Source organism: Peromyscus maniculatus, chromosome 6, assembly GCF_049852395.1.
Source record: "Peromyscus maniculatus bairdii isolate BWxNUB_F1_BW_parent chromosome 6, HU_Pman_BW_mat_3.1, whole genome shotgun sequence".
In the NCBI taxonomy this organism is placed as follows: Eukaryota; Metazoa; Chordata; class Mammalia; order Rodentia; family Cricetidae; genus Peromyscus; species Peromyscus maniculatus.
In genome coordinates, this window is record NC_134857.1 from 41,842,551 (window position 1) to 41,866,435 (window position 23,885).

The 23,885-nt window shown below is 40.2% G+C and overlaps 2 protein-coding genes across 14 annotated transcripts in view; one reads left to right on the forward strand and one right to left on the reverse strand.

The window, feature by feature from the left end:
- Med12l (mediator complex subunit 12L) overlaps nucleotides 1–18,357 on the forward strand; it is a 346,663-nt gene extending 328,306 nt beyond the window's left edge. For 7 of the 11 annotated variants that reach the window (XM_076574135.1, XM_076574131.1, XM_076574137.1 and 4 more), the window contains 3 exons: nucleotides 2,337–2,432; nucleotides 12,401–12,482; nucleotides 14,666–18,357. In XM_076574135.1, coding sequence (XP_076430250.1) covers nucleotides 2,337–2,432; nucleotides 12,401–12,482; nucleotides 14,666–14,718 — 231 coding nt within the window. In that variant the 3' untranslated portion in view covers nucleotides 14,719–18,357. Of the gene's footprint in view, nucleotides 1–2,336; nucleotides 2,648–12,400; nucleotides 12,483–14,665 lie in introns of those variants that run through there. The other 4 variants (XM_076574139.1, XM_076574140.1, XM_076574136.1 and 1 more) reach the window with 2 other exon arrangements.
- The window catches only part of Igsf10 (immunoglobulin superfamily member 10), a 28,337-nt gene continuing 22,641 nt past the window's right edge, over nucleotides 18,190–23,885 (reverse strand). For all 3 annotated transcript variants that reach the window (XM_006994654.4, XM_015988139.3, XM_076574130.1), the window contains exon 7: nucleotides 18,190–20,294. In XM_006994654.4, coding sequence (XP_006994716.1) covers nucleotides 18,386–20,294 — 1,909 coding nt within the window. In that variant the 3' untranslated portion in view covers nucleotides 18,190–18,385. The remainder of the gene's footprint in view (nucleotides 20,295–23,885) is intronic.

Below are 23,885 nucleotides of genomic sequence, written 5' to 3' on the forward strand. Positions count from 1 at the left end.
ACAAGTGAAGTGGAAGTCTACATCTGTTATGATCTGCAGAATTGTAGTATATTGTATCGAAAGGTAATACAAAGTCAAGACAAGCCCTCTAGAACTGAGCTCCAGTTTATAAGGTAGCCATGATCACATCCTCATTGTGGATATACTGTTTTAAAAGTTGTGATACATTACTCATAATATATGATAACTGATTTGCATGAGTCTAGCCTACCAATGTGTAGTTCTATTCATTGTATAGATGCTGTTGCCAAGGTGGAAAAAACAAAAACAGAAAACATACTCTTGAATTTTGGCATTAATAAAATGGAAAGATTTATTTACCTGTGCATCAAGGATTAAGTAAGAAAACTCAAGTAAAGCACTGGTTTGATATTCTTTCCAATATTTTTACTAAGGTAACTATTAAGCAGAGAATGATAGGTTCTTAAGCCACCTTTCTACAAGTTTGGAGATATTTTTCAGGGCAGCTATTTGAATGTCTCTGTGTTAAGATTTGTTATTTCCAACTCACCAAGGAACCTTGCTGCATTACTTACTTATCACACTCTGCCTTCCAAGGGCATTTTCAAGGTCACAAATAAGTCATTTCCTGACTAGGTAACATGAACCTTTTTCCCTGTTAGTGCATGCCCCAGTAATATTTCTTATCAACAATATCTCAGCAATAAAGGAAGGAAGGTGATTTGTTCCTGTGTCTGAACTACATTCATTCCTCTTTTTATGATTGGCTGTTGGCATAAAGGAAAAAGTCCGCATTTGAGAAGTTGAGTTCATCTTTCTTGAAAGATTTTTGCAGAGAACCAAAGTGAATGGTGGCTTCATACTGCAGTGCTTCTCATTCAACCTACATTGCTCATTTTGAGACTCACCCTCTCTGGACCTCTGCTAGGATGCCAAATCTATAAGTACTGCAGATCTGGCAGTAGCGATTTATCATTTTCACTCTTTAAAAAAAGTAATTTGAGGAATAATATGTAGACAAAGTTGGAAAGTGCATATGATGAAAGTCTAGTCGGGTCATCAGAATGAAGTATTTGGATGGAGTAATTAAAGGCCAATGAGAGAAAATAATTTTATTTTATTTTATTTTTTGCCTTCCCACCTGGTGCATACATTCTTTCTTCTGCGACTTAGAATTGTTTTCTAAGAGCTATGTATTTGAGCCAACTTAGTCTGGACATGCTTTCTAGTTGCATGCTGGTAATTTATCTCAGAAATTCTATGGGATAGTTTACATCCTATAAAAAAATACAAGTGGACTTTACAGGGGTCCCCCAAGTACCATAGAGAAGAGAATTCCTGATTGCTGCTTGTGGCACCTGGCAGTGTGAAATAGGTAGCTTGTGGGGGGCCAGGCAGAGGGTGTGAAAGAAGCCGAAACAGTAAGTGCACAGGGTGACCCTGGACAGTGCGCACTGGCTGCCAGAGGAAGAGAACGTGAGTGCGGGTTGGTCTGAGGAGACTTCCTGGAGGAGCAGTTATATCTTACACTTGAAGGAAGAGCAAGGTTTGGCAAAGTAAAGATGGAAGATGAAAGGTTACAATCTTGCTTCACATGATGACATTTCTGTCAGTGACTGGCTGATGTGACAGTGATCCCTTCAGATTTTAGTGCAGCTAAAAACCTCCTTTACCTCATGATGTCATAGCCTTCATTAACATCACAGCATCATCACGCACACTGCAAATGTGTTTGAACATTTCTGGCTTAAAGAGTCGTGACCCCACTGCCAATTATTTAAAGGCATCACAGTAGTTAATGTGAAGTGCTTAATACTAGAAAAGAGTCATCTCCCCCCATGTGTCTGCTTATTCCCCGCACTCTATATTGTTATTTTGGAGTATAACTCTACTTACTAAAATACCTTTCATTATTAGAGATGTACCTCAGCAGTCGAGCACTTGCTTAGGATGCATGAGCTCCTGGGTTGAATGATGAACACTAGGGGGAAACAATTCACGGTAAAACAGTGTGCTTGCTGTGTCTTAGCAGCAGCAGCCTTAGGCACCTTGTGTTTTCCATGCCTCTAAATTGCATCATTTATCTTGTGCCTAATACAATCTTATTTCATTTTGTTCATCGTGGCCCTAGTAATAAGCTATCCAGTGTATCATACAGCCCAGGAATGTGGTTGGCTACACTACCTATATTTTTCTAAGTACATCGTACAGTGTTCAGACAATGCAAGAATCACCCATGACACATTTTTGAGAATATATCCCCCATCATTTTGCTGCAATGGAATGGATAAAAATGTATATTAGTAAAGGCTATTCAGACGTGTCCTAGCACCACAATTTCAAGGGTCTACCATAATCTTTTTCTTTCTTTCTAGATGCAGCAGCCCCAGCAGGCCCCCCAGCCCCAGCAGCCCTCACAGCCCCAGAGTCAGGCCCTTGGTCTCCAAGCAATGCAGCCCCAGCAGCCTTTGGTAAGGCCTGGTGTTTTGGAACCAGGATGTGGGTTTCTCCTTTAAAGCAGGTGCATTGTCCATAGCCATGAAAATTTCAGAATAAAATATGCCTGACCAGTTTCCCTATAACTCTATCAGGGTTTTGTTGGTATAGTAGTTGGCATATTTGCTTTTTAATGAATAATTAATATATACTAATAAAATTTTCAATATTCAAATAAAATTTTTCCTTTAATAAATAACACCATTTTCCTTTTTGAAGAAAAAATGTAGAGCATTCAATGGATGAAAATCTTACCAGTGAGATATTAAGACATTTTCTATAAACAGTAAAGAGTAATTTCATATATATGTTAAGATTATCTTACTTAGTTTTTTTTTTTTTACAACATTCTTAGGGAGCATGAAAATACTTTGTAAAATGTGGTCTTAATAATTAAACAAAATCTGTTTTTACCTAGTTAGTATTTTCTGCAAAAATTTGCATGTTCATAATCTACAGTCCACTTCTTTCAATTTTCAAACTGAATTTGGGAACAGGTACGTAATATGGAGGTTCGAAAGCTCCAGTGATTTTCAATGGCTTGTTCTACCCGAGGCTTGTAGGTTGCTGTCCTCATTGCCACTGGGAAGCACCAGTGCAGGTGGGTGTCACCACAGGATTTGAAAAACAGCATCACAGACCTGTAGTAAGGAAAGGTAGCCTGGAGCCGTGGCAGCACATTGGCAGGGGTTGGGTAGAATGACTTGGTTTAGCCTTGACCCAAGCAGGCCCCTACTGTCGTATCAGCCTAGTAAGGATTCCCCTAGCACAGAACACATGCTGCTTTGGCTAGCTGAGTCCCCCTGTTTTTAGTTCCTTCATACCAAGGGTCTAGCTTTTTCCAGTTTTGATTATTTTTGTTTTAAAAATATTTATGACATTTATTGCAATCTACTTCAGTGATTTTTTTTTTAAGTAGAAGCAGTATGAAACTTGCTTCTTTGTCATTAGGAGCATAAAGCTAGTTAGGACTGCTTTTTAGAAATACTGTTAAAAAAAGACATTCAGATGGAGTACTGCTCTTAGGCCCAGTGTTCCACCTAGAAGTAAGTTCTTTTTTGTTGTTGTTGTTGTTGTTTTTTGTTTGTTTGTTTTTTCGAGACAGGGTTTCTCTGCATAGCTTTGTGCCTTTCCTGGAACTCACTTGGTAGCCCAGACTGGCCTCAAACTCACAGAGATCTGCCTGGCTCTGCCTCCCGAGTGCTGGGATTAAAGGCATGCGCCACCACCGCCCGGCTTAGAAGTAAGTTCTAACTTGTTTTTGACACAGGTCAAACCCACAGAAAGTTTCAGGAAGAGTACAGAGGATCTCCCCGTGTCCTTCACCTGTGCCCACTCAGTGCCCTGTTGCCGCATTTGCTTTGCGATTCTCTCTCTTCCTTTAATTCCAGTTTATGTGTTTCCTGATCTCCACATATCAGTAAGCTACAGCAATGAACCTCTAATGCTAAATATTTCAATTTGGGTTTTTTTTTTCCCTAGAGCAAGATGGGGGGGGTGTGTGGTTCAGTTAGTAGAGTGCTTGCCTATCATGAGTGAGGCCCTGGGTTAGAGCCTTAGCACTGCACAAACATCAAAATCCCTGGCTGTGATCTCCGAAGTCAGGAAGTTGAACCCTGATGCGATATTATGATGGATAAATGGGTTTTTGCAGATTACAGCAGTGGTACTTGGGTATCCTTCACTGCCTGCGTTTTTCTGGCTCTGCTTCAGCATACACTATTCGGCTTCCATGTCTGCTTTTCCCATATAGAGTTTGCAACAATTCCAAAGTGCCCCACACTTTGTCTTAGTGATGATGGGGTAGCTGTTTATTTTTTAAATGTTACTCAGCCTAATTTACTGCTTAATCTTGACATCACCCAGTTTTCATATTGAATATATGCTGCAGTGACCCATCAGTGCATCACAAGAATATTTATAATCGCTGTGGAGGTGGTGTCTGATCGTTTTCCACCATAAAGTTACCAACCACTCCTTTTGTTTTTTTTTTCTACTTTTTTAAATTTTTTTAAAAAATGTGTAGCCCAGGCTGGCCTCGAACTCGTGATCCTCCTGCCTCCGCCTCCTTCAGCAAATCCTACCGGCGTGCGCCACCACCACCGGCCCACTCCTTTTTAAGTAATGTATAATGTATGGGAATGGTTTCAGCCGATCTGTCCTACTGCCCAGTAGACACTCACTCACCAGTGTTGATAGTGGCTAACTATCTCTTTCCATTTCTGCTGTAGAAGGAGAAAAATGCTTACTTCCAATCCAAATGCTGTTTTGTTTTTATTGCCTGATGTTCTACTCCAAGGGAGAACGTTCCCTTGGTTGTTTGTCTTTCTTTAAGTCATGTTTCAAATACAAAGAAAGGTTTTAAAGAAGATTGTATTTATTTTAATTATCTGTATATTTGTGTGAGTATAGTGCACACAGAGACGAGAGAAGGCATTGGAACTGCAGATAAAGGCAGTTGTCAGCTGCCTGAAGGGACTTGGGTGTAAAGAGCTGAACTCAGGTCATATGGAAGAGCAGTGCTGACTCTTAATGCTGAACCATCTCTCCATCCCCAGAAAGCATATCTTTAAAGTGAAATCTAGCGTTTGACTCTTTGATTTAAAAATTTGCCACTCTTAGGAACTGTTTACGTTCTTCATCCACCTGTACTGAGTATTTGTTATTATATAGCATCAGTTAGATGAAATTTGCTGATTTAAAAAACCTAAGGCTAAAGATGTAGCTCAGTGGGAGGGGCACTTGCCCAGCATGAGCAAGACCCTGGGTTTGATCCCCAAGACTGTAAAACAATAAAAACTGTTCTTTCTGTTGAATAGGTTATTATGTCAGACAGGGAAACTTAAGAGTAGTCTCAGTGTTTTCTTTCTCTACACAAGACATTCTAAAGGTGTTTTGACAGAAAACCAAAGTTTCTGCAGATAGGTTGTGTTGAGTATTTAGAACATTTGATGGTAACTGGGAAAACCCTAACTTTTTTCATCCTAATATAAAACAGAGGTTCTCATGCTGTGGTGCTCATGTTACTGCAGTGTTATGTGTGATACTAATGGAAGGAACTATCACATAGTTATGCCCTTCTAGTGATTTATGATGCAAATGAGTCCTTTACTATTAAAGGTAAGGGACCCAATAATTTGAGAATGGTAACTTGTATAGCTAGCAATTGCTAACGAGAAAGTGTTTGTACAGTACCATTTTAACAAAAACACAAACTTTAAATTTAGAACTACGATTATTATTGAATATATGATAATTGATATGGGATAATGCTTTTGTATACTGGTTTAATAAAATGCTGATTGGCCAGTAGCCAGGCAGGAAGTATAGGTGGGATAAGCAGACAAAGAGAATTCGGGGAGAGGAAGGCTGAGTCAGGAGACGCCAGCCCACCATCCATGGAGCAGCATGTAATGGCACACAGGTAAAGCCATGGAACATGTAGCAACATATAGATTAACAAAAATGGGCTGAGTTTAAGTGTAAGAGCTAGTCAGTAGTTAGCCTGAGCGAATGGCCAAGCAGTTTTAATTAATATAAGCCTGTGTGTTTACTTGGGTCTGAGCGGCTGCGGACCGGGTAGGACACAGGAAAACTTTCACTACAGATAATTACTTCATATTTTAAACTTTTGACTCAGATATGTAATTAAATGAAATATGCATGCTATGTTCCTCACAAATAATAAAATTCTGTATTTAAATTACCTAGAGTTATTTATAGTCTATATTTTTTTCTTATAGATAAGTTTAAACATTCAGTCAACAGATACATAGCTGCCACCCTAAGATATGCCATTGTTGCTTTAAAAAGAAATGGCTTTAGGAGCTGAGGAGATGGCTCATTTGGAAAAGTCCTTGGCATAAAAGCACGAGAATCTGACTTCAGATTCCCAGCACCCACACATGAGAGGCCAGGCATGGCAGTGTGTGCCTGCAGCTCCACCACTGGGCAAGTGGAGGCAGCAGGATTGCCAGAGCACACTGGCTCATCAGCCTAGCCACTGGTGAGCTCTAGGTTAAAAAATATAGGTGAGAGCCGGGCGGTGGTGGCGCACGCCTTTAGTCCCAGCACTCGGGAGGCAGAGCCAGGCGGATCTCTGTGAGTTCGAGGCCAGCCTGGACTACCAAGTGAGTCCCAGGAAAGGCACAAAGCTACACATAGAAACCCTGTCTCGAAAAAAAAAAATATATATATAGGTGAGAAAGTGACAGAGAATAATGTTGGGTGTTAACCTCTGCCCTCTACAGTAGGCTTTGCATTGGGGGGGCGGGGTAGGTTGAGGGTTGGGTGAGTGATTTTCTTTTACCTGTTACTAAATCTTACCTCAGTTCATATATAATATGATATATGATGTCTTGGTTACTTCTCTGTTGGTGAGAAGAGACACCACGATGAAGGCAACATAAAACATTTTGTTGGGGACTTGCACACAGCTTCAGAGGCTCAGTCTGTGACTGTCATGGCGAGGTGGCCTGCAGCCATCAGGCAGGCATGGGGCTAGAACAGTAGCTGAGTGCTAACGTCTGATCTGCAGGTCAGAGGCAGAAAGAAAACACAAGACTGGGTCTGGCATGAGCTTTTAAAATCTCAAAGCCCACCCGCAGTGACATATCTCCTCCAAAAAAAGGCTACTCCTCATAATTCTTCATAAACAGTTCAAACATATGAGCCTTTGGAGACCATTCTTATTCAAACCACACATTTGAGAACTATAAAAGGACTTATTGAAGGTCTAACACTAGCTCTGGTCATAGCATGTGCTGCATAATTCCTGGTGGATGGCAGTACCAAATGCTTCAGCTGTAGTAGTTGTTTGGTATAGGGTAAACAAAGAAGCATAATTCTGTTACTCAACTGTATTTCTAGGTCTGGAAGGAAAATTTCTTTAAACCTCCCAGATGTCGTTTAAAGCAGCAACAGAGGTATGTGACGTCAGTGAGATACTCCAGTGACTCACTAGCATGGAAGCATAGCCCATCAGAGGGAACTTGACACGTTTATACTCCGACCATAGTTCTGTAACTATTTACCTCAGTTATAGTGTGTAAAGAACATGCAAATTTTATAAGAATTTCTAAGACAGTACTGGTGGTTTTCAATGATATAGATTGTGTTTTATCCACTGGCTTTAACATACTGCCTTCCCAAGAACTGAGCAGGTAATTCAGAACATGGAAGATGACATTTTTTTCTCATTATGCTCATGAGAAAGTAATTTAAGAGAAATAAAAGTATTAATAATAAATTTAATGGAGATATGTATGTAGTGGGTGGTTTACATTTTTTTTTTCCTATTTGGCAGAATGCTTTAATTTCTCATTAAAACACAGTATTGTTTCCATAGAGAGCAGTCTCTCCTAAATAATTCAAGCAGGAGTTATAGCACAGGGACCAAATGGTGTGTGTGTGTGTGTGTGTGTGTGTGTGTGTGTGTGTGTGTGTGTGTGTGTGTGTGTGTTAAGAAGGGCTAGGAAACTTAAAATGTTCAGATCTAAGTGTTCAATTTCAGCATTAGAAATTATAGACATGGTCTATACTGTTAGATGTTTATATCTTCATAATTCTTTCTTAGGTATCCGTTATATAGTACTCTTGGGCACCTATGATATTTATTTATTTATTAGTTCTGAGCCTGAGCCTAGCCTTTAACAGCTCAGCCTTCTCATTACCCCACCCCCTTTTTTTGAGACCGTGTCCCACTATGTAGTTCTGGCTCTCCTGGATTTCACTATTAGCTCAGGCTGGCCTCTAACTAACAGAGATGCCTGCCTCTGCCTCCTCAATACTGGAGTTAAAAGTATGGGTATACATATACTTTTAAAAGATGGTGGTGATGATGTAGTCGTGTTTTTATAGTTCCTGAACCATTCCTCTGCTGTTAAAAATTTGGACTGTTGCTAGTTTCAAAATTAATACTGTTAAAGGTATTTTGGTATGCATTCTATACCTCTTTTTGGTTGTCTCATAATAGAAAACAAGTTAAAAATATTTTTAACTACTTTTTAACTACTTGTGTATATCAATAACAAAGGCCTCCGCAAACTTAAGAAAAAAAAATTCACATTTCCTTTTTGATTGCTTTCACTGAGAATCACTATTTTTTAAACACCTTGGATTCTATTCATAATAAACATCTCTAGCAGATCTAACTCTTGGTTCGGGCCTGCTCCCCCATTCAGTTCCTGTCTTTGGAGAAGAGGGTGATGAGCTGGCTGCTGAGGAGAGGTGAGCTTGGACTCCTCTGGGGTTCTGATTAATGCTGCATGAAGGGACGAGTAAGTAGCAGTTACCACCCTCCTGGTCACTTGCCCTGCCACTCGCTGTCTGCCAATGGTTACAATGGAGTTCAGTAAGTGCTTATTTGGTATATTCAGTAGAGGCCAGCACCCTGTCAGGTGTTAGGGAGCATGCCATGGAAGTCTCTCCACTGTACTCTTTGCCATCAGGGGACAGAGAATCACAGGAAATGGCTGAAGGACCGTGTTGTACATGGCAAGTAGCATATGGTGGTGTTGTCTTTTTAGTTGAAGAGCTTCAGAGGTTGTATTGGTTTGCTAGGACTGTCATACAAAGTTCCCTGTTCTGGGAACTGGAAGTGAAAGATGCTGAGTCAGCAGTGTTGGTTCCTGCTGCGTGTTGATGGGTGAGCCCGTGCCATACCTCTGCTCCAGCTTCCCACAGTGCACTAGCTGTCTTTAGCATCCAGGCTCTGTTCCAGCTTCACATGGCATTCTCGCGGTTTGCACCAGTGTGCCCACGTTTCCCTTTTGATGACGATACCATTCATGTTGTATTAGATTCCATTATAATAAGTGCATTTTGACTTGGTTGCTTCTGGAAAGGCTGTCTGTCCAAGTGAGGTCACAATCTAAGGTCCTGGGGTTTAGGACTGTAGCTTTTTTATTTTGAATGGTATAGTTGAAGCCCTAACAGAGATCAAAATATAGAGAAATGCGGGGAGCCCATGGTGGAAAGCTTGCATGCAAGTGACCTTGAAAGGCAGTATTGATCTCTTACCTTTTACTGTTACCTTTCTTGGTCCCCTTTAGTTAGTAGCATTAGTCAGGTTATGGTAGACAGTGACAACCAACACCCTTGGCCAAGTTGATACTGTGATAAAATGTTTTTAAGGTCAAAATTGCCTTAGGACAGAAATTGTCACCTCTTTAAGATGTCATCAGGAAACTTTTCTGTGAAATGAGCATGAAAAGTTAAGAAAACCCCATGGCCATCAGTTAAGTATGGTGACAACTTAGTGGCCATGCTTGTGTCGTTTGCCTTCTGTAAAGGAAGGACAGCTAACAGTGGACTCTGTCCGCTCTGGGGAAATGCGTGTGGTGGCTCAACGTGTGTCCTAGTTTTAGTTGCTGACTTACAGTCTTTTTAAGGTTCATAGGTTATGATTAAATTACCTTTAACTCCATTTAACAGATGTAGTTCATCGTTTCTTTAAAGCTGCTTCCAACATTTAAGGAAATATTCACACTATGCTACTAAGCATTTTCTTTTCATTTTACACTGTCTTAATTAGGTGACCTCAACAGTGGTCTTTAGGTAAGGATCCCATTGTATTGCATTTTGCTTTTCAAAAATAGACACAACAGCAGCAATAGTTCATAGTTACTGTAATTTTGACCACAGGCAAAAGTGTTATACTGGTCTTCCTCAAGGAATTCATATGTTCTGTTCAGAGAAATTGAGATAGTTTTGAGAATGCCCTTGGGATTCAGAAGCCAAATGACACAATTCTAATCTGTATCATGAGAATATTAGTAGTAAAGGTTCATAGTCCTTTGTATTTGTTGCCCAAATTCAAATACCTCCAAAAATGCAGGAGTAAACAGCAAAAGCTGACTAAAACAGACATTCAGCTCTTTCCGTGTTTCCCAAATAAAGCAGCCATGTGGATGCCTGACTGCCTAAGTGCAGTGTGTGGGAAGGGCTAAAGCCCTTCATGACATGGGGAGAGTTAACCTTTGACACACGCTGAATTCAAACACAGCTGTCGCAAACAGTTGGGACAAATTTGGGGTGGTCGATCCTATATCAGGGTTAAGTGTGGCAATATATGCTTATAATGCCTAGTAGAGTGCATGGCACAGAGAAGGAATTGTTGAAGAGGATTCTGGGTAAGCATAGAAACTGTTGACTTAAAAAGAAAGCACTTACCTTCCTGACTTTTCCATATAAAAGGATGAATTTTATTCTGTTTTCCCAGAACTGTATGTGGAGGTGGGGGGTGGGGGGGTAATTAGAAATGGCCTATCAGCTTTAGGTGTCATATACACTTAAGAGTCAGCTTGGCAATACTGTCTAGATTAGGACTTTCAGTTATATTTGAATTTCAGGCAAGCAATTAGCAAAAGTGTTGTCTCAAATATTCTGTTGGGGTACTTGAACTAAATGCAGTTTTTGTCACATGAAATATTAAATATAAGTGAAATAAAAATTATTCATTGTTTATCTGCAATTTGCAGTTAGCTATGCATTCTGTATTTTTATTTCCTACACTGCTTACAATCCTAGGCTGCTTTCAATCATACTGAGGATCTTCAAGGAAGACAGAATTATGTTGCATTCACATTGAGAATGGTCTTTTTAAAAACTCCTCAGAGGCCGGGCGTGGTGGCGCACGCCTTTAATCCCAGCACTCGGGAGGCAGAGGCAGGCGGATCTCTGTGAGTTCAAGGCCAGCCTGGGCTACCAAGTGAGTCCCAGGAAAGGCGCAAAGCTACACAGAGAAACCCTGTCTCAAAAAAACCAAAAAAAAAAAAAAAAAAAAAAAAAAAAAACTCCTCAGAGATGTGAGGCAGATTAAGGAAAAGCAACTCAAATGTCTTACAGGCATATCAGGCCTCTAAGCCTCATGGAGGCAGAAGAGTGGAGATGGAGAGAGCCAGGTTACCTGGCTGATGGGAGAACCTGGGCCTTCCTGCCTTGGATGCACTTGGCCAAAGAGAGCTACTGTGGAAAAAGCTGGCAAAATAAAGCAAAGCTTTACTGTGCTCCTTCCTAGCCTGATCCTGCTCATTCCCTTCCATTTCCTGGGGTGCTCTCTAGGGTGCTGTGCCAGCCTGCTGAGTGCATTCCATACAGGTAGATGGGCAAAGAGAGCACAGACTGAGGTAAATGGGAAGGGACCAGTACTCTGCATATGACTAAGGGAGACTTGTTTCAGAGCATCCCAATTGTTTCCAGACAGCAAGAAGGCAGCCAAGGAGAAAGAAGGACACACAAGAAAGAGCTGTGGTCTGACATCTGCAGTTCAGAAATGACACAGTATGGCTGGTGATTCTAATCAAAAATCATTTTTCTTCTGCCAAATATTGATCAGTCCCCCTCCACCATTGAACATTAGCCACAGTTTCTTGTGTGAGTCTGATGGAAAGAACTGTAGTGTAAGTTCCTCATTCCTCATGTTGTACTTCTGGTCTCCCTCACACAGCACCAGGAGAAAACTCCTTAAAGCCTGAGCTCTTGGTGTCCAGCTTTGCCTACCCTGTCCTGGCTGGCAGGTGGAAGTCATGGCCCAGATGAGGTCCCACTAGCAAGGGCATGCTCTGCCTCACAGGTTCTTGTCTGTCCATGGGGTGGGTCTGTTGGCATTGGATGGATCTCCACCCCAGAGAGCTTTCAACGAGAGGGACCCGGGCTGTTAGGATGTGCCTCCAGCTGGTGAAGAGTGAGATGACAATGGTCTTTAAGTGAGTAGGCTACCTCTGTAGTGTGGACCTAGAGACTCGAAAAATAAATGCCTGCGAGAACGGCACTGTTTACCAGCCACGTATTGAGATGTACAGTAGACAGGATCAAGTTTATCCACACTGGGCATGAGCCTTTTCTCTTTAAGTGTGGGAAAGTTCATTAGACACCCCAAGGTGCGGCCTCTGCCTTGTGTAGCCTGGTGGCTGATTCACCGTTCCACTTGTTGCCATTGCAGTTCCCCAGGCAAGGCTTGCAGCAGACCCAGCAGCAACAGCAGACAGCCGCCCTGGTGCGACAGCTCCAGAAGCAGCTTTCTAGTAAGTACCTGTCTCACATGGAGCGGGGGAGACCTGGAAACCAGCAGCAACAAGCCCGACGCGGTGGTAACTCCTCAGAAACGACACTGGGTTCTCTGCACCTTGGTGTGTGATATGTTGATCACATTCTGACAATAAAGTTTGCTTGGAGTTAGCGGGCAGAGCTAGCCACTAGCTGACCAGTTAACCATAGAGGTTTTGGAGGGCAGGACAAATAGGAGACAGGAAGTAGTAAGGCGAGGCAGAGAGAGATCACAGCCCTTTTGAAATGAGGAAAGGAAGAGAGAAGAGGTCACTGGGACTTCTTCTGCTTCTCTGATCATTCTTACCCTGCTATCTGACTCCCGATTTCAGTACCATTTTAATCATGTTTTAATTGAAATATAATTTAATATTGAATCCCCTCTTCCCTTCTGTTTAGCATCTCTCAGCTCCTTCTGTTAAACCCCTCCCATACCTGCACTATCAAGTTGATAGCCTCTTTATTTGACTGCTTTTTGTTACATACATACATACATACATACATACATACATATATACATACATACATATATACATACATATACACATACATATATACATACATACATATATACATACATATGTACATAGTTTTTTTTTTCATGTTTACCTTAGTCTAAGGTGTTTTTTTTTTTTTTTGTTTTTTTTTTTTTTGGTTTTTCGAGACAGGGTTTCTCTGTGTAGCTTTGCGCCTTTCCTGGAACTCACTTGGTAGCCCAGGCTGGCCTCGAACTCACAGAGATCCGCCTGGCTCTGCCTCCCGAGTGCTGGGATTAAAGGCGTGCGCCACCGCCGCCCGGCAGTCTAAGGTGTTTTATTTTATTTTAGTTTGATTGGCTTTGCACTTAACCTGTTTCCTTGCCTGGAAAAGCCACAATTTTTCCATTAATTCAGTATTTTCCTATTGCTTCTATGTGAACTTCTCAAAGCACAGCTAGACTCCCATTTTTCCCTCTTGGTTTTGTTTTATGGTGCTGAGTACAGAACCCCGGGCTTCCTGCATGCCAGACACATGTTCTGCTGCTTGACTACAACTCCATGCCCAGGTGCCAGTTTCACGACACTAGCACCGCTGTGAAAGGGGAAATTCAGCCCGTGCTCGTGAGTGGGATCACCTCTCTGCTGGAATCCCAGGACAGAGTCCTTTTAGAAATGGGAGCGAGCACTCTGTGCTGTGAAATACAGTGCCTTGGAGTCTGGCCTGGAGTTAGCAGACCTGAGGTCTTTGCCAACAAGGCCATTATTGACGGGGTCACGTTTTCCCATCTGTGCAGAGGAAGAAGACAAACACTTAACCCCCGGCTTCAGATTCACTGTTTCTGAGTTGTAAAGTGAAGTCCACTGCATGCTGACAGTGGTGTCGTACCCATTTGTGGCTGACGGGTAGTATATATCAGCTTTCTGCCTGTCTGTTCTGCATGTTGGTTTCCCGACAGAGAGAATTCCCCCAACCCCTACTCCTTGGGTCCCTATCAGTCATACTTAATATCTTGATTTTTCTTTCTTTTTCTTTCTTTTTTTTTCTTTCTTTTTTTTTGGTCTTCAGCATACAATGTATACTTGTTTGTGTCTTTATGTAACACATCACTATGTTCAGTGAATACATACATGAGATTTTTTTCATTTCCAAAGTTGAAATATATGTCTTTTTTTTCTTATATCCTTGCTTAATTTTGGTTATATCATGTAAAATCAGTTTTTTTCCCCAACTGTTGCTTAGTAGGCATGCTTCATTAAATAATTTGTGATTAAAACAATGAAATATAGTGAGATTTTCAAGGTAAAATTCTTGCCAAGAATACAATCTGAAGGCAGAGATTGACGTTACAGTGTTTATAAGTCAGTACTGAGGAGTTGTGTGTGGCACACTGATCTGAAGAGCATGTCTGTTTGCTCTGCTGTCTACCATAGGCTGGAACACAGCTCTTGAACACTTCAGATTAGTCAGTCAGTGCCTCTAATCCCAAGGCATTGTGTTGGCAGGTGTGAGACTCTGACCCCTCTACAGAATACATTTGGTCTCCCTATGTGATTATTGGCCCAGGGTCTAGCCAGCTGGTCTGTTCCCCTATACTGGAGACTGTCATTGAGAGGAGTACCAATGAGGAAACATTATCTGCCCCACAAATTTGCACCAACTATTAACTCTGCTTTTCTCCTAGGTAACCAGCCACAGCAAGGAGTGACTCCCTGTGCACATCCTTCACACTTTTGAATCTGAAAGAGAAGACGTGATGTTTATGTTTGCACTGAAAAACAAAATCAGATTTATTAGTAATCATAAGAAGTCTTCTTTGGTCTTTGAGTTATTTATGTTTTCCTATATTTTGTGCTCCATTTCATGCAGAGGTATTTAAATAAGTAAAGAAGTTGTGGTTTGGTTTTATCATATTCAAAATAGGTTTTAAAATGTGGATCATGCAGGCCTACTCCAGATAGTGTGGTGGCAGACCTTTTGAAACTGGTGCTTTTTTATCTCATACTTACATAAAGAATGAATTACGGTAGGTTTGAATATTTATGTATTAATTAATGATTTTTTTTTAACCTGTGGTGGACCAAACTACTGATTTGAAAGATATGGCAGTTCTCACAGGAGTATGATACACTCGCTTTTCATTTATTTGCATCATTCTAATTTGAAATGTTGATCATTTCATAAGCACTTTATAAACTTTGTTCACATTTATGAAGGACTTTGCTTTGCTTTTGTTGTGGTCCAAAGGTGCTGAAACAGATTGTTGCTTAGTACTTCTGCTTCTTCGGGGCTTCTGTGCAAGCCACCCTGAGATGTGCGGGAGCCTCTTAGAAGTGGCTGCACTCCCCTTGGTTTCCAGTGGCACGATCTTTCACCAGATTCTTCATGGAAGTACAACATAGAACTGCTGGAGGCCGGAAGAGCCACGGTGGAATCGGTTCATTTATTATTTACTGCCGTTTTGGTAAAAATAACTGTCCAGTTTTGGTTCTTCAGAACCTCATGCCAACTTGAGAAAAAAAACAAAAACAAAAACAAGTCTCACAGCTGGCCTTGGATTCTACTGTGTTTAGACTTGACTTGGTTTCCAGAGGCTCTGGCTCCCCAGTCCAGAAAGCTCTGGTATTCATCAAAGGTGTACTTACTGTTAATTTTGTATGGTAAGTATTTGCTATTTTGAATTTAATTATTAATGTTGGTGTCTGTCTTGTTGTGTATTGCTTATACTGTATTTATAAACTGGTGCAAAAAGCACAAGTAAAGTAAATTATACATCAAATTTATTATAAAGAAATAGTAACTATTTTAACTTTGTTCAAGTATGTGGTAATTTGCTCCTATTAGAGTGAAAAAATACAGTAAATTATTATCAGTTTGTGTAACTTAAGAGTATTCCATATAATATTTTTTTAGAATTAGATGCATAAAATTTTGAATGTGAAAATTGCAGGGCATTTTAAGACATACGTAGGGATCTTCCCATGTTTTTTGTTGGGTTCATTTTCTTTTTGCCATATGATTTCACATGTCATGTAGTCAAGCATACTGTGAATAGATTGTCTATGAAGAGCAAACCATGTAGAACTACTTTTTAAAAATGTAGCTAGTACAACTTTAGATAATTTCTTTTACAGATCATTATATAGATAGTTTATATCTTCCTAGGTGAGTTACTCATTGCAAAGTTTGACTCATTCAAATGACCTCAAATACATGTTTGCTTACTTTGCCATGGCAACATCCATGTGAACTGCTTTGTACACTGTGAAATATACCCCTCCAGCCCGCTTGTTTTGTGTTTACTCTGGGCTGGAAAAGACTTTGCCAAACATTAAAGACCATTCTTTCCACTCAGTGACCATTTATCTGCTTTCAGACAATGCAGTACATTTCAGTGGTCTCACAGGTCAGCTTTGCTTTCCTCTCCAGAGTCATTCTTACAGCTCACAAGCTATTTTTCTTCAAAGTAATCGACCACATGACTGCATTGGCAAAACCACCGAAGTGTGAATGTTGTGCCTAGTGAGTGAGTCATACCCTGTCCTTTCTGTTCTCTAATCAATGATTATTGATAGTTAAAATGCCAGTTTCAGTTTGTAGCTCAATATTGAAAACAGCAGCAGGAGTGTAATAATTGCATAGCATTTGTATGCACTTTATACTTTGCAGAAGTTAATTTATTAATCCGTTTGCACTTGAAGGCAATGCTTATACCTTTGTTGCTATTTATTTTGTTTCTTGAGATGAGGAAGATAAGTCATGCTGAGGCCCTCTAGTTATGAGATGTTTTGGGAGATGAGGAAAAACCTAGAGCTGTTTTCCCTGTGCATTAATTATAAGGAAAGCAACTGGAAATTTAAATTTAGTTGTCATATTTACTGCTACTTAATTCTGTGCTCTGAGAGGGCTTTTCCCCCATAGCAAATGCATGTGGTTGGTATCAAAATGGTCATAAGGGAAAACCCTGTTGCAAAACTTTGTCATTTTCTTGGTGGGTTGCAGATAGGAATTTGTCTTAAGATGGAAAGCCCAGCTCTTATTAAAGATCAGACCTTGCAATATAATGGAATTGGGTATACTTACCATAATTCCTGGTTATATATGTGTTCTATTATAGGCTGATTATTTTTAGGGTTGCATTGCTTGTTTTATTTACCTTTCCTCATCCAAAATTAGAAGGTGGGTATCATTTGACCTCTGGAAGCCATAGAGTACCTATGTTAACAGCAATCACGACAGAGGTAGGGGCCAAAAGAAAGTAGGCATGATGGAGACACAGTGGAGTTAATTCTCAAATGATTGGCACAAACTAACAAAGGCCTTGGTTTCAGTGTTCTAAGCTAACTGAATAAGACCTGTGGCTTTTGTTTATCATTTACAAGGCTCCTACAATTCATAAATAGATGAATATTTGGACAGAAGCCAGAGAAATTATACTGGAAAAATCTCAGACTTTAGAATAAAAGAGGTAAATCTATGATACCCCCATTTATCTTTGGGTTGAATTAAACATGTAATATAAGTACAGTTAATTATATAAAAGAAACAACATTCAAATTTTAAATACAGTGAAACTTCATTATATATAAGAGATCTAGACTCTTGTAAAAGAGCAATTCCTCCTTAGAAAATCTTTCTTACAAATGGCTCCAAACAATGGGTGCCTTAGCTAGGTTTTAAAGTTACAAAGAAGTTTCGTTGTACTTGTAAAGCCTTTTTCAGAGTGACAGAGGTATGGACAAATATGAAACTCCCTTTTCACATTTCCTGATGTGTGAGCATTAGGCAACTCTTTACATGTAGAAAGCTTTTGTTTTGTTTATTTGTTTTTTAATGTGGGTAATGAGAATTTTCAGTGTGAACAAATGGTAAACTGAATCATAAGCAAAACAGTTCAGTGCTTGTTTTCTGTAGGTTTTATCAAACTGTTTATAAACCAGTTACAAAATATTTGTATGTGATGATTTACATAGAATGCAAATTTAATCTTTCCCATTGTCTCCATTCTGAGTGCAAAGTTTGTAACATTGGTAGAAGTTGGACACTAGGCAACTGATAGTGAGAGAAAGGTCTCTTTACTGAAAATTCAGGTGCATCAGCTGTTTGTTATTTTGTAGTGGATCGTTTTCTCTTAATGTCTGTTATTTGTTGGCAAAATCAAAGTGCCTTAAGTTAAGAGTTCGCGTTGAAATCCATAGACACTTGGCATCATTTCATAATGCATTTATTTACAAGTCTCTTTTGCATGTCCATTGTAAATTTAATACTGTAAATGTATCCAAATTCATTTCCATGCCTATGGCTGCCTTTGATTAAACTTCTTCCAAAAAAAAAAAAACACAAAAAAACAAAAACAATAAACCCTTCAGATGTTGACTCTGTTCAGTATTGGTTTTACTTCCTGTCAGATGACTTGAATGTAAGTTGTTGCATAATCAGTGCCAAGTAGGTTCAGGGCTGTGCATTTGTAGACTCCAGAATCTGAGGTTTGGAGATCCTGAATGACCAGCGTGCCTTGTGGGGGAAGCGGCTTACTTCCATGGGTTTTCCTTTCTCTTGCCTTTGGGAGCAGGGAGTGTCCTGGCCTCTCCCAGATAATCTGTGGCTTGGGGACTCCCAGGGCCATACAGTGGAGCTGCACTGCTTCTCCCGTCCTCCTGAGTACGCTCCTGGGTGGGTAATTTATAATTCGGGGAGGGTAGGCCACAATCATCACTGGAACAGTTACCACTGCGTGGCCAACACTGTTTTGAGCCCTACAGATATAATTTCCCCTGTCATAAGCTGTTGTTTCTTTGATGACCAATGTGCCATTTTCATGCAGTATGTACTTTCCATTAACGTGGGGTCTGTCTATGACATGACCACTTGGTGTAGTCCATTTGACATTTGGCTTAGGGATTCCATCAGACAGACAGTGCAGTGATAGAGATTCTCCACTGACACTTTTTACCATTCCTAGTGCATATGTCAGAATAACTGGCCTCTGTCCAATTTCTAATAGGATGAGTTTCTCGATATAGCCAACTTTATTTCTAGCTGCACAGCGATACTTTCCTGACTTGTTCCGAGTTGTTTTATAAATGATGAGAGAACCATTGCTTGCTATCAGATAGGAAGAATGTTGTGGTCTATTAGAAAGCCGTGTGCCATCAGGTAAAATCCAGATGATTTCAGGTGGTGGGTTCCCATCAACAGAGCAGTTCAGTGCTATGGACTTGCCAACCTGAGCAATTACTTTTTCATTAAATGGATTTCTGAATGTTGGTCTTCTCAGCATTTCCAGTACTTGTAACTGTACCACCAGCATACTCTCTCCCCCTTCATTCCGAGCCACACAGATAAAATCCGCTGAATCAGAAAGCCTGATATTCCTAATCTCCAAGGTTCCATTCTTATGGACTGTGATTCTGCCTCCATAGTATGGAGCTGTGAGGAAAATATTATCTGGCATAATCCACCTGATCTGGGGAGCTGGGATCCCATCTGCTCTGCAGTCAAAGAGTTTTTTGGAGTGCGGAACAGCTGTGGCTTTAATAACAGTTCTGTTTGTGTACAGACCATTGATTAGTGGAAGTTTAGAGACAATGTCTAGTTTGTACATTTTAGTGTCATCCCCACTAGGGTTCCGAGCTACACACACATACTCCCCAGAGTCCAGCACTTTCACTTTATTAATGGACAAAGTTCCATTGGCATGAAATATGTACCTGTCATTGGAGAATGAAATGACATCATTGGAAGGCAGCAACCAAAATACACTTGGTGTGGGTTCCCCAATGACCTCACAGTCAAGGACAGCTGTGTCTCCAGCCCTGATCCTCATGTTGGTCTCGTCGCCTTGCTTTATCCGTGGGATGGATGTTACAACGGTTAGGTGGACTTTCATTTCATCCTTCCCTAAGGTATTCTGGGCATAGCAAATATAATCTCCTTCCTCTGCGATTCCAACTTTGTTGAAATACAAGGTCCCGTTGTGGAAGAGGGTGTACCTCTTGGTCCTGTGGCCACTGTCATCAGCTTGCATGGCGTTGTTGATCATTGTTCCATCAGGCAAACTCCAGGATACCTCAGGCACAGGGGAGCCAGAAGCCTTGCAGTCAACTTGGAAATCTTTCCCATGGAGCACTTGCTTCTTAAAGTGCTGCTTCTGTTCAATTTTGGCAGGTGTCAATCTTAGACGGACATGCATCAGGATCAGATCGTCTCCCATTTTGTTCCTTGCCACACACAAGTAGTCACCACCATCTTTTTCTGTCACTGGTCCAATAACTAAGGATCCATTCGGATAAACATGGATGCGGCTGCCCATTCTAAGAAGGAAAGGGACAGATGTGAAAGTGCAGCTGCTTGCGGTGGGCAATGTCACCGTTTTCAAAGACTAGACATGGAGCTGGGGAGATGACTCAGTTAGTAATCTGCCTGTTGCACAATGGTAAGACCTGGAATGGGATCTCCAGTGGCTACTTAAAAGGTAGATATAGCAGTGTGCATCTGTAACACCAGCACTAGGAGTATGGAGACGATGGATCCCTGGAGCATGCTAGACAGCCAGTGTAGCTGAATAAATGAGCTCTAGGTTCAGGGTCCATAGAAAGTGATTGCAGAAGACACCTGCTGTTTAGTTACCTCTGCACCAGACACACACACACCAACAAGAACATGGGCACACCTTACATAAACAGATGCAAAGACTAAAATCTGATACCAATTTATACATATTTATAGAATACTATGTAGAAATGGCCTTATTTGTATGATTTTTATCTCCCTCCAGCCTTACCAGGAGATGACTGCTGTATTTATGCACGTAAGTTATTTTTTATGAAATTGTGACATATACATAAAATGAAAATAATTGTCACAATCAAGTTTATCACCATTTCTACCACATCCTGTCGACCCCCCTTTGTGTGTGTGTGTGTGTGTGTGTGTGTGTGTGTGTGTGTGTTACATGGCATTAGCTTTATGGATGATTTCTTAGACTGTTACAATGAAGATCTAAATCACTTACTGTTATCTAGGCCATTTGCTTGAAAAAAACGCTGTAACACGGTATGATTTACCTAAGACCAGTGGCTATTTCCCAAATAGACTTCAAGTGAACCTCTTTTATATAATTTTTAAAAACAGCTCATGGTAAGAAGAATGCTGGAAGTAGCAAATTCTTAGACATTTTGTGTATCAAACAAATGGATCCACAAAAATTAAAATTTTTCTACTAATGAGGAAAAACAACTCATATGTATGTGTTAAATTATTGCCTGATGATACTTTTACAATGTATTAATGAGGCAGTAATTAGGTTATTTAACTAGAGACCAATTTCTCCTCTGCCTGCTGCAGAGGTCACCAGTCTACAATTCATTAGAAGCTGAAGCGCCTGCTGCTGTCTGGGCAGCTATTAAAGGACTGGTTTCCAGATTGGCTCCAACACTGGACTGCCAGTGCATTGCCTGTAATTGCCACATTTGACCACCAGATGGAAGATCTTTCCTGATAAAAGTGAGCCTAGCTTTTAGTGCTAAGAATAGAATCAAGGTCACCCCCTTTTTTCTTTTTTGACAGCATGCGGTAAACACACAAATGAAACTACGAAGTGAGAACTTTACACTTTAAATTTTTCAGTCCACATTGTTATCCATTGTGTGTGTGTGTGTGTGTGTGTGTGTGTGTGTGTGTGTGTGTGTGTGTGTGTACACACTGGGCTCATCAAGCCTGGCAGTGAGTGTCTTTACCTACTGAGCCATCTAATTGATCCCAAAACTTCTAAATGAACACATCCTCAAAGCAGCTAGTGGGGGCTGGAGAGATGTTCCAGTGATTAAGAGCAGACAGATTAGGACAGCAGCAAACACCTTCACCTGCCAAGCCATCTGGCTAGCCCAGGACTCCTTGAAGCATAACTGTTACCAACTCTGCAGCTCAAGTCAGTTTCAGACCTGGAGAGTACTATGTATAGAATAATGTAAGAACAGTGTGCTTTTTGTTTTTCTCAACTGAGGAAGGAATTTCTCTGAAAAGACGCCAAGGTGAAATCATGATAATGTGTACACAAATAAAGGAAATTACTAGATAACTTTGTATAGACTTTGTTTTATCTCCAAGTATTTCCCTCACTCTACAGAGGAAATCTCCAGATGAACTTGATTGAAGTCACAGGGAAGCCTGTCTTTTGTCTGGTGCCACACTAGCATCTGTTATTAATCTCTCCTAATGCATTCTAAAACCATTTTTCCTTAAATTTGGCTGCATTATTAAAACTTCAACATGTATAGTCTGAAATACTTGGAGCCTATGCTCCAAGACTAGAATGTCTGACTGAAGTGATGTGGAGTTGGCCTAGGCATCAGGCTTTTTACATGATTGTCACGTGTAGCAGAATCTAAGGACTACTGCCATATATGTTGGATCTCCCATAAACTGTGTTAGCATTGTAAGGGGCCAAATTTATTGCATCTTTCTTGGCTTCTCTTTCTAGAGATTCAGATTCAATACATGTGGAAGCTTTGACTGTAGTACTTGACAAATATCACAGGTTACTTATGAATAATTAAATTTGAGACCAAGACTCAAATTTTAGTGTGCATTACAATTACCTTAGGGACTTCTAAAAACACAGAATCCTTGTCAAAATAATCACTGCTTCTGAGTCACGTTCTTGGTTAATGTTAATGCTGCAGGTAAAGAGAGAGCCTTTAAAAAACAACTGATTTAAAGTGGTGCCTCAAATCTGATCTAATGATGTTACAGGATGTAATATCTTCCATTAACTAACACTGGAAGAACAGTGACATAAGAACAAGCTTATCTGCTCAGGAGAGGGCTGGGAACTTTTCAAAAGAGCCTTGAAGTGAAATACAAGTGAAGAGACAAGCATCAACTTGACAAGATTGTCTTTGCTTCTCTGTTAGCTTGACAAAGCCTAAAATTATCTGAGAGTCTGAACTGATGGAATTTACACACCACATTGGCTTTTGAGTATGTCTGAAGGAGACTGTGTTGATTGATAAGGGAGGTCCCAGCTCTCCCTGATTGGCACCATCCATAAGTAGCTGTTCTTGGGCTGTATAAGAAATCTAGCTGAACATGAGCCAGTGAGTGAGCCAACAAGCAGCATTCCTCCATGTCCCTGCTTCAAGTTCCTGTCTTGAGTTCCAACCCTGACTTCTTTCAACTTTAGACTATAACCTGGAAGCTGTAATAAACGGTGTCCTCTCCTAGATGGCTTTGGTCATAGTGTTTGTCACAGCAACAAAGAGAAACTAAGACGATGGTAGAGCAGTTGTAAATATTTGTACTGGAGATGGTACCAACTGGATATACAAAGCAAATAATAGATGTGAAGAATTAAGTCCAGTGCAGTATAAATATCAATACCTAACTTTCTCAATAGATAAAAAAAAATCTAGACAGAAAAACTAAGAAACATCTGAGTTTGACCACTGTAGAGAAAACTGACCTAACACATTTTTAGGAGACTTCCTCCAACCAGTATAATACACAATCACCTCATCAACATGTGGAATTTTCTCTAGGACAGCCCATATGTCAAGTACCAATAAATTTTTAAAAGTTGAAATCATTGTTTATCTTCTAGGGCAATAAATTTAATGAGAATGAAAAAGTATATAGATATATGGAAATGAAATAACATACTCCTCCTAAATGAGCTAAGCTAACTGAAAAAGGAGAAGGAATTTTTAAGAACATTAAAATTACAACAATATATCAAAATCTATGTGGTACAGCAAAATCAGTCTTGAGAAACATTTATACCAAAATATGTAATTTAAAAAAAAGGTTTCAAACAATAGGAACCTCAAGGACTTAGAAAAACAAAGACAAACCCAACCAAAATTAAAGAAAAAAAATACCAAAATAAAAAGTAAACACAAAAATTG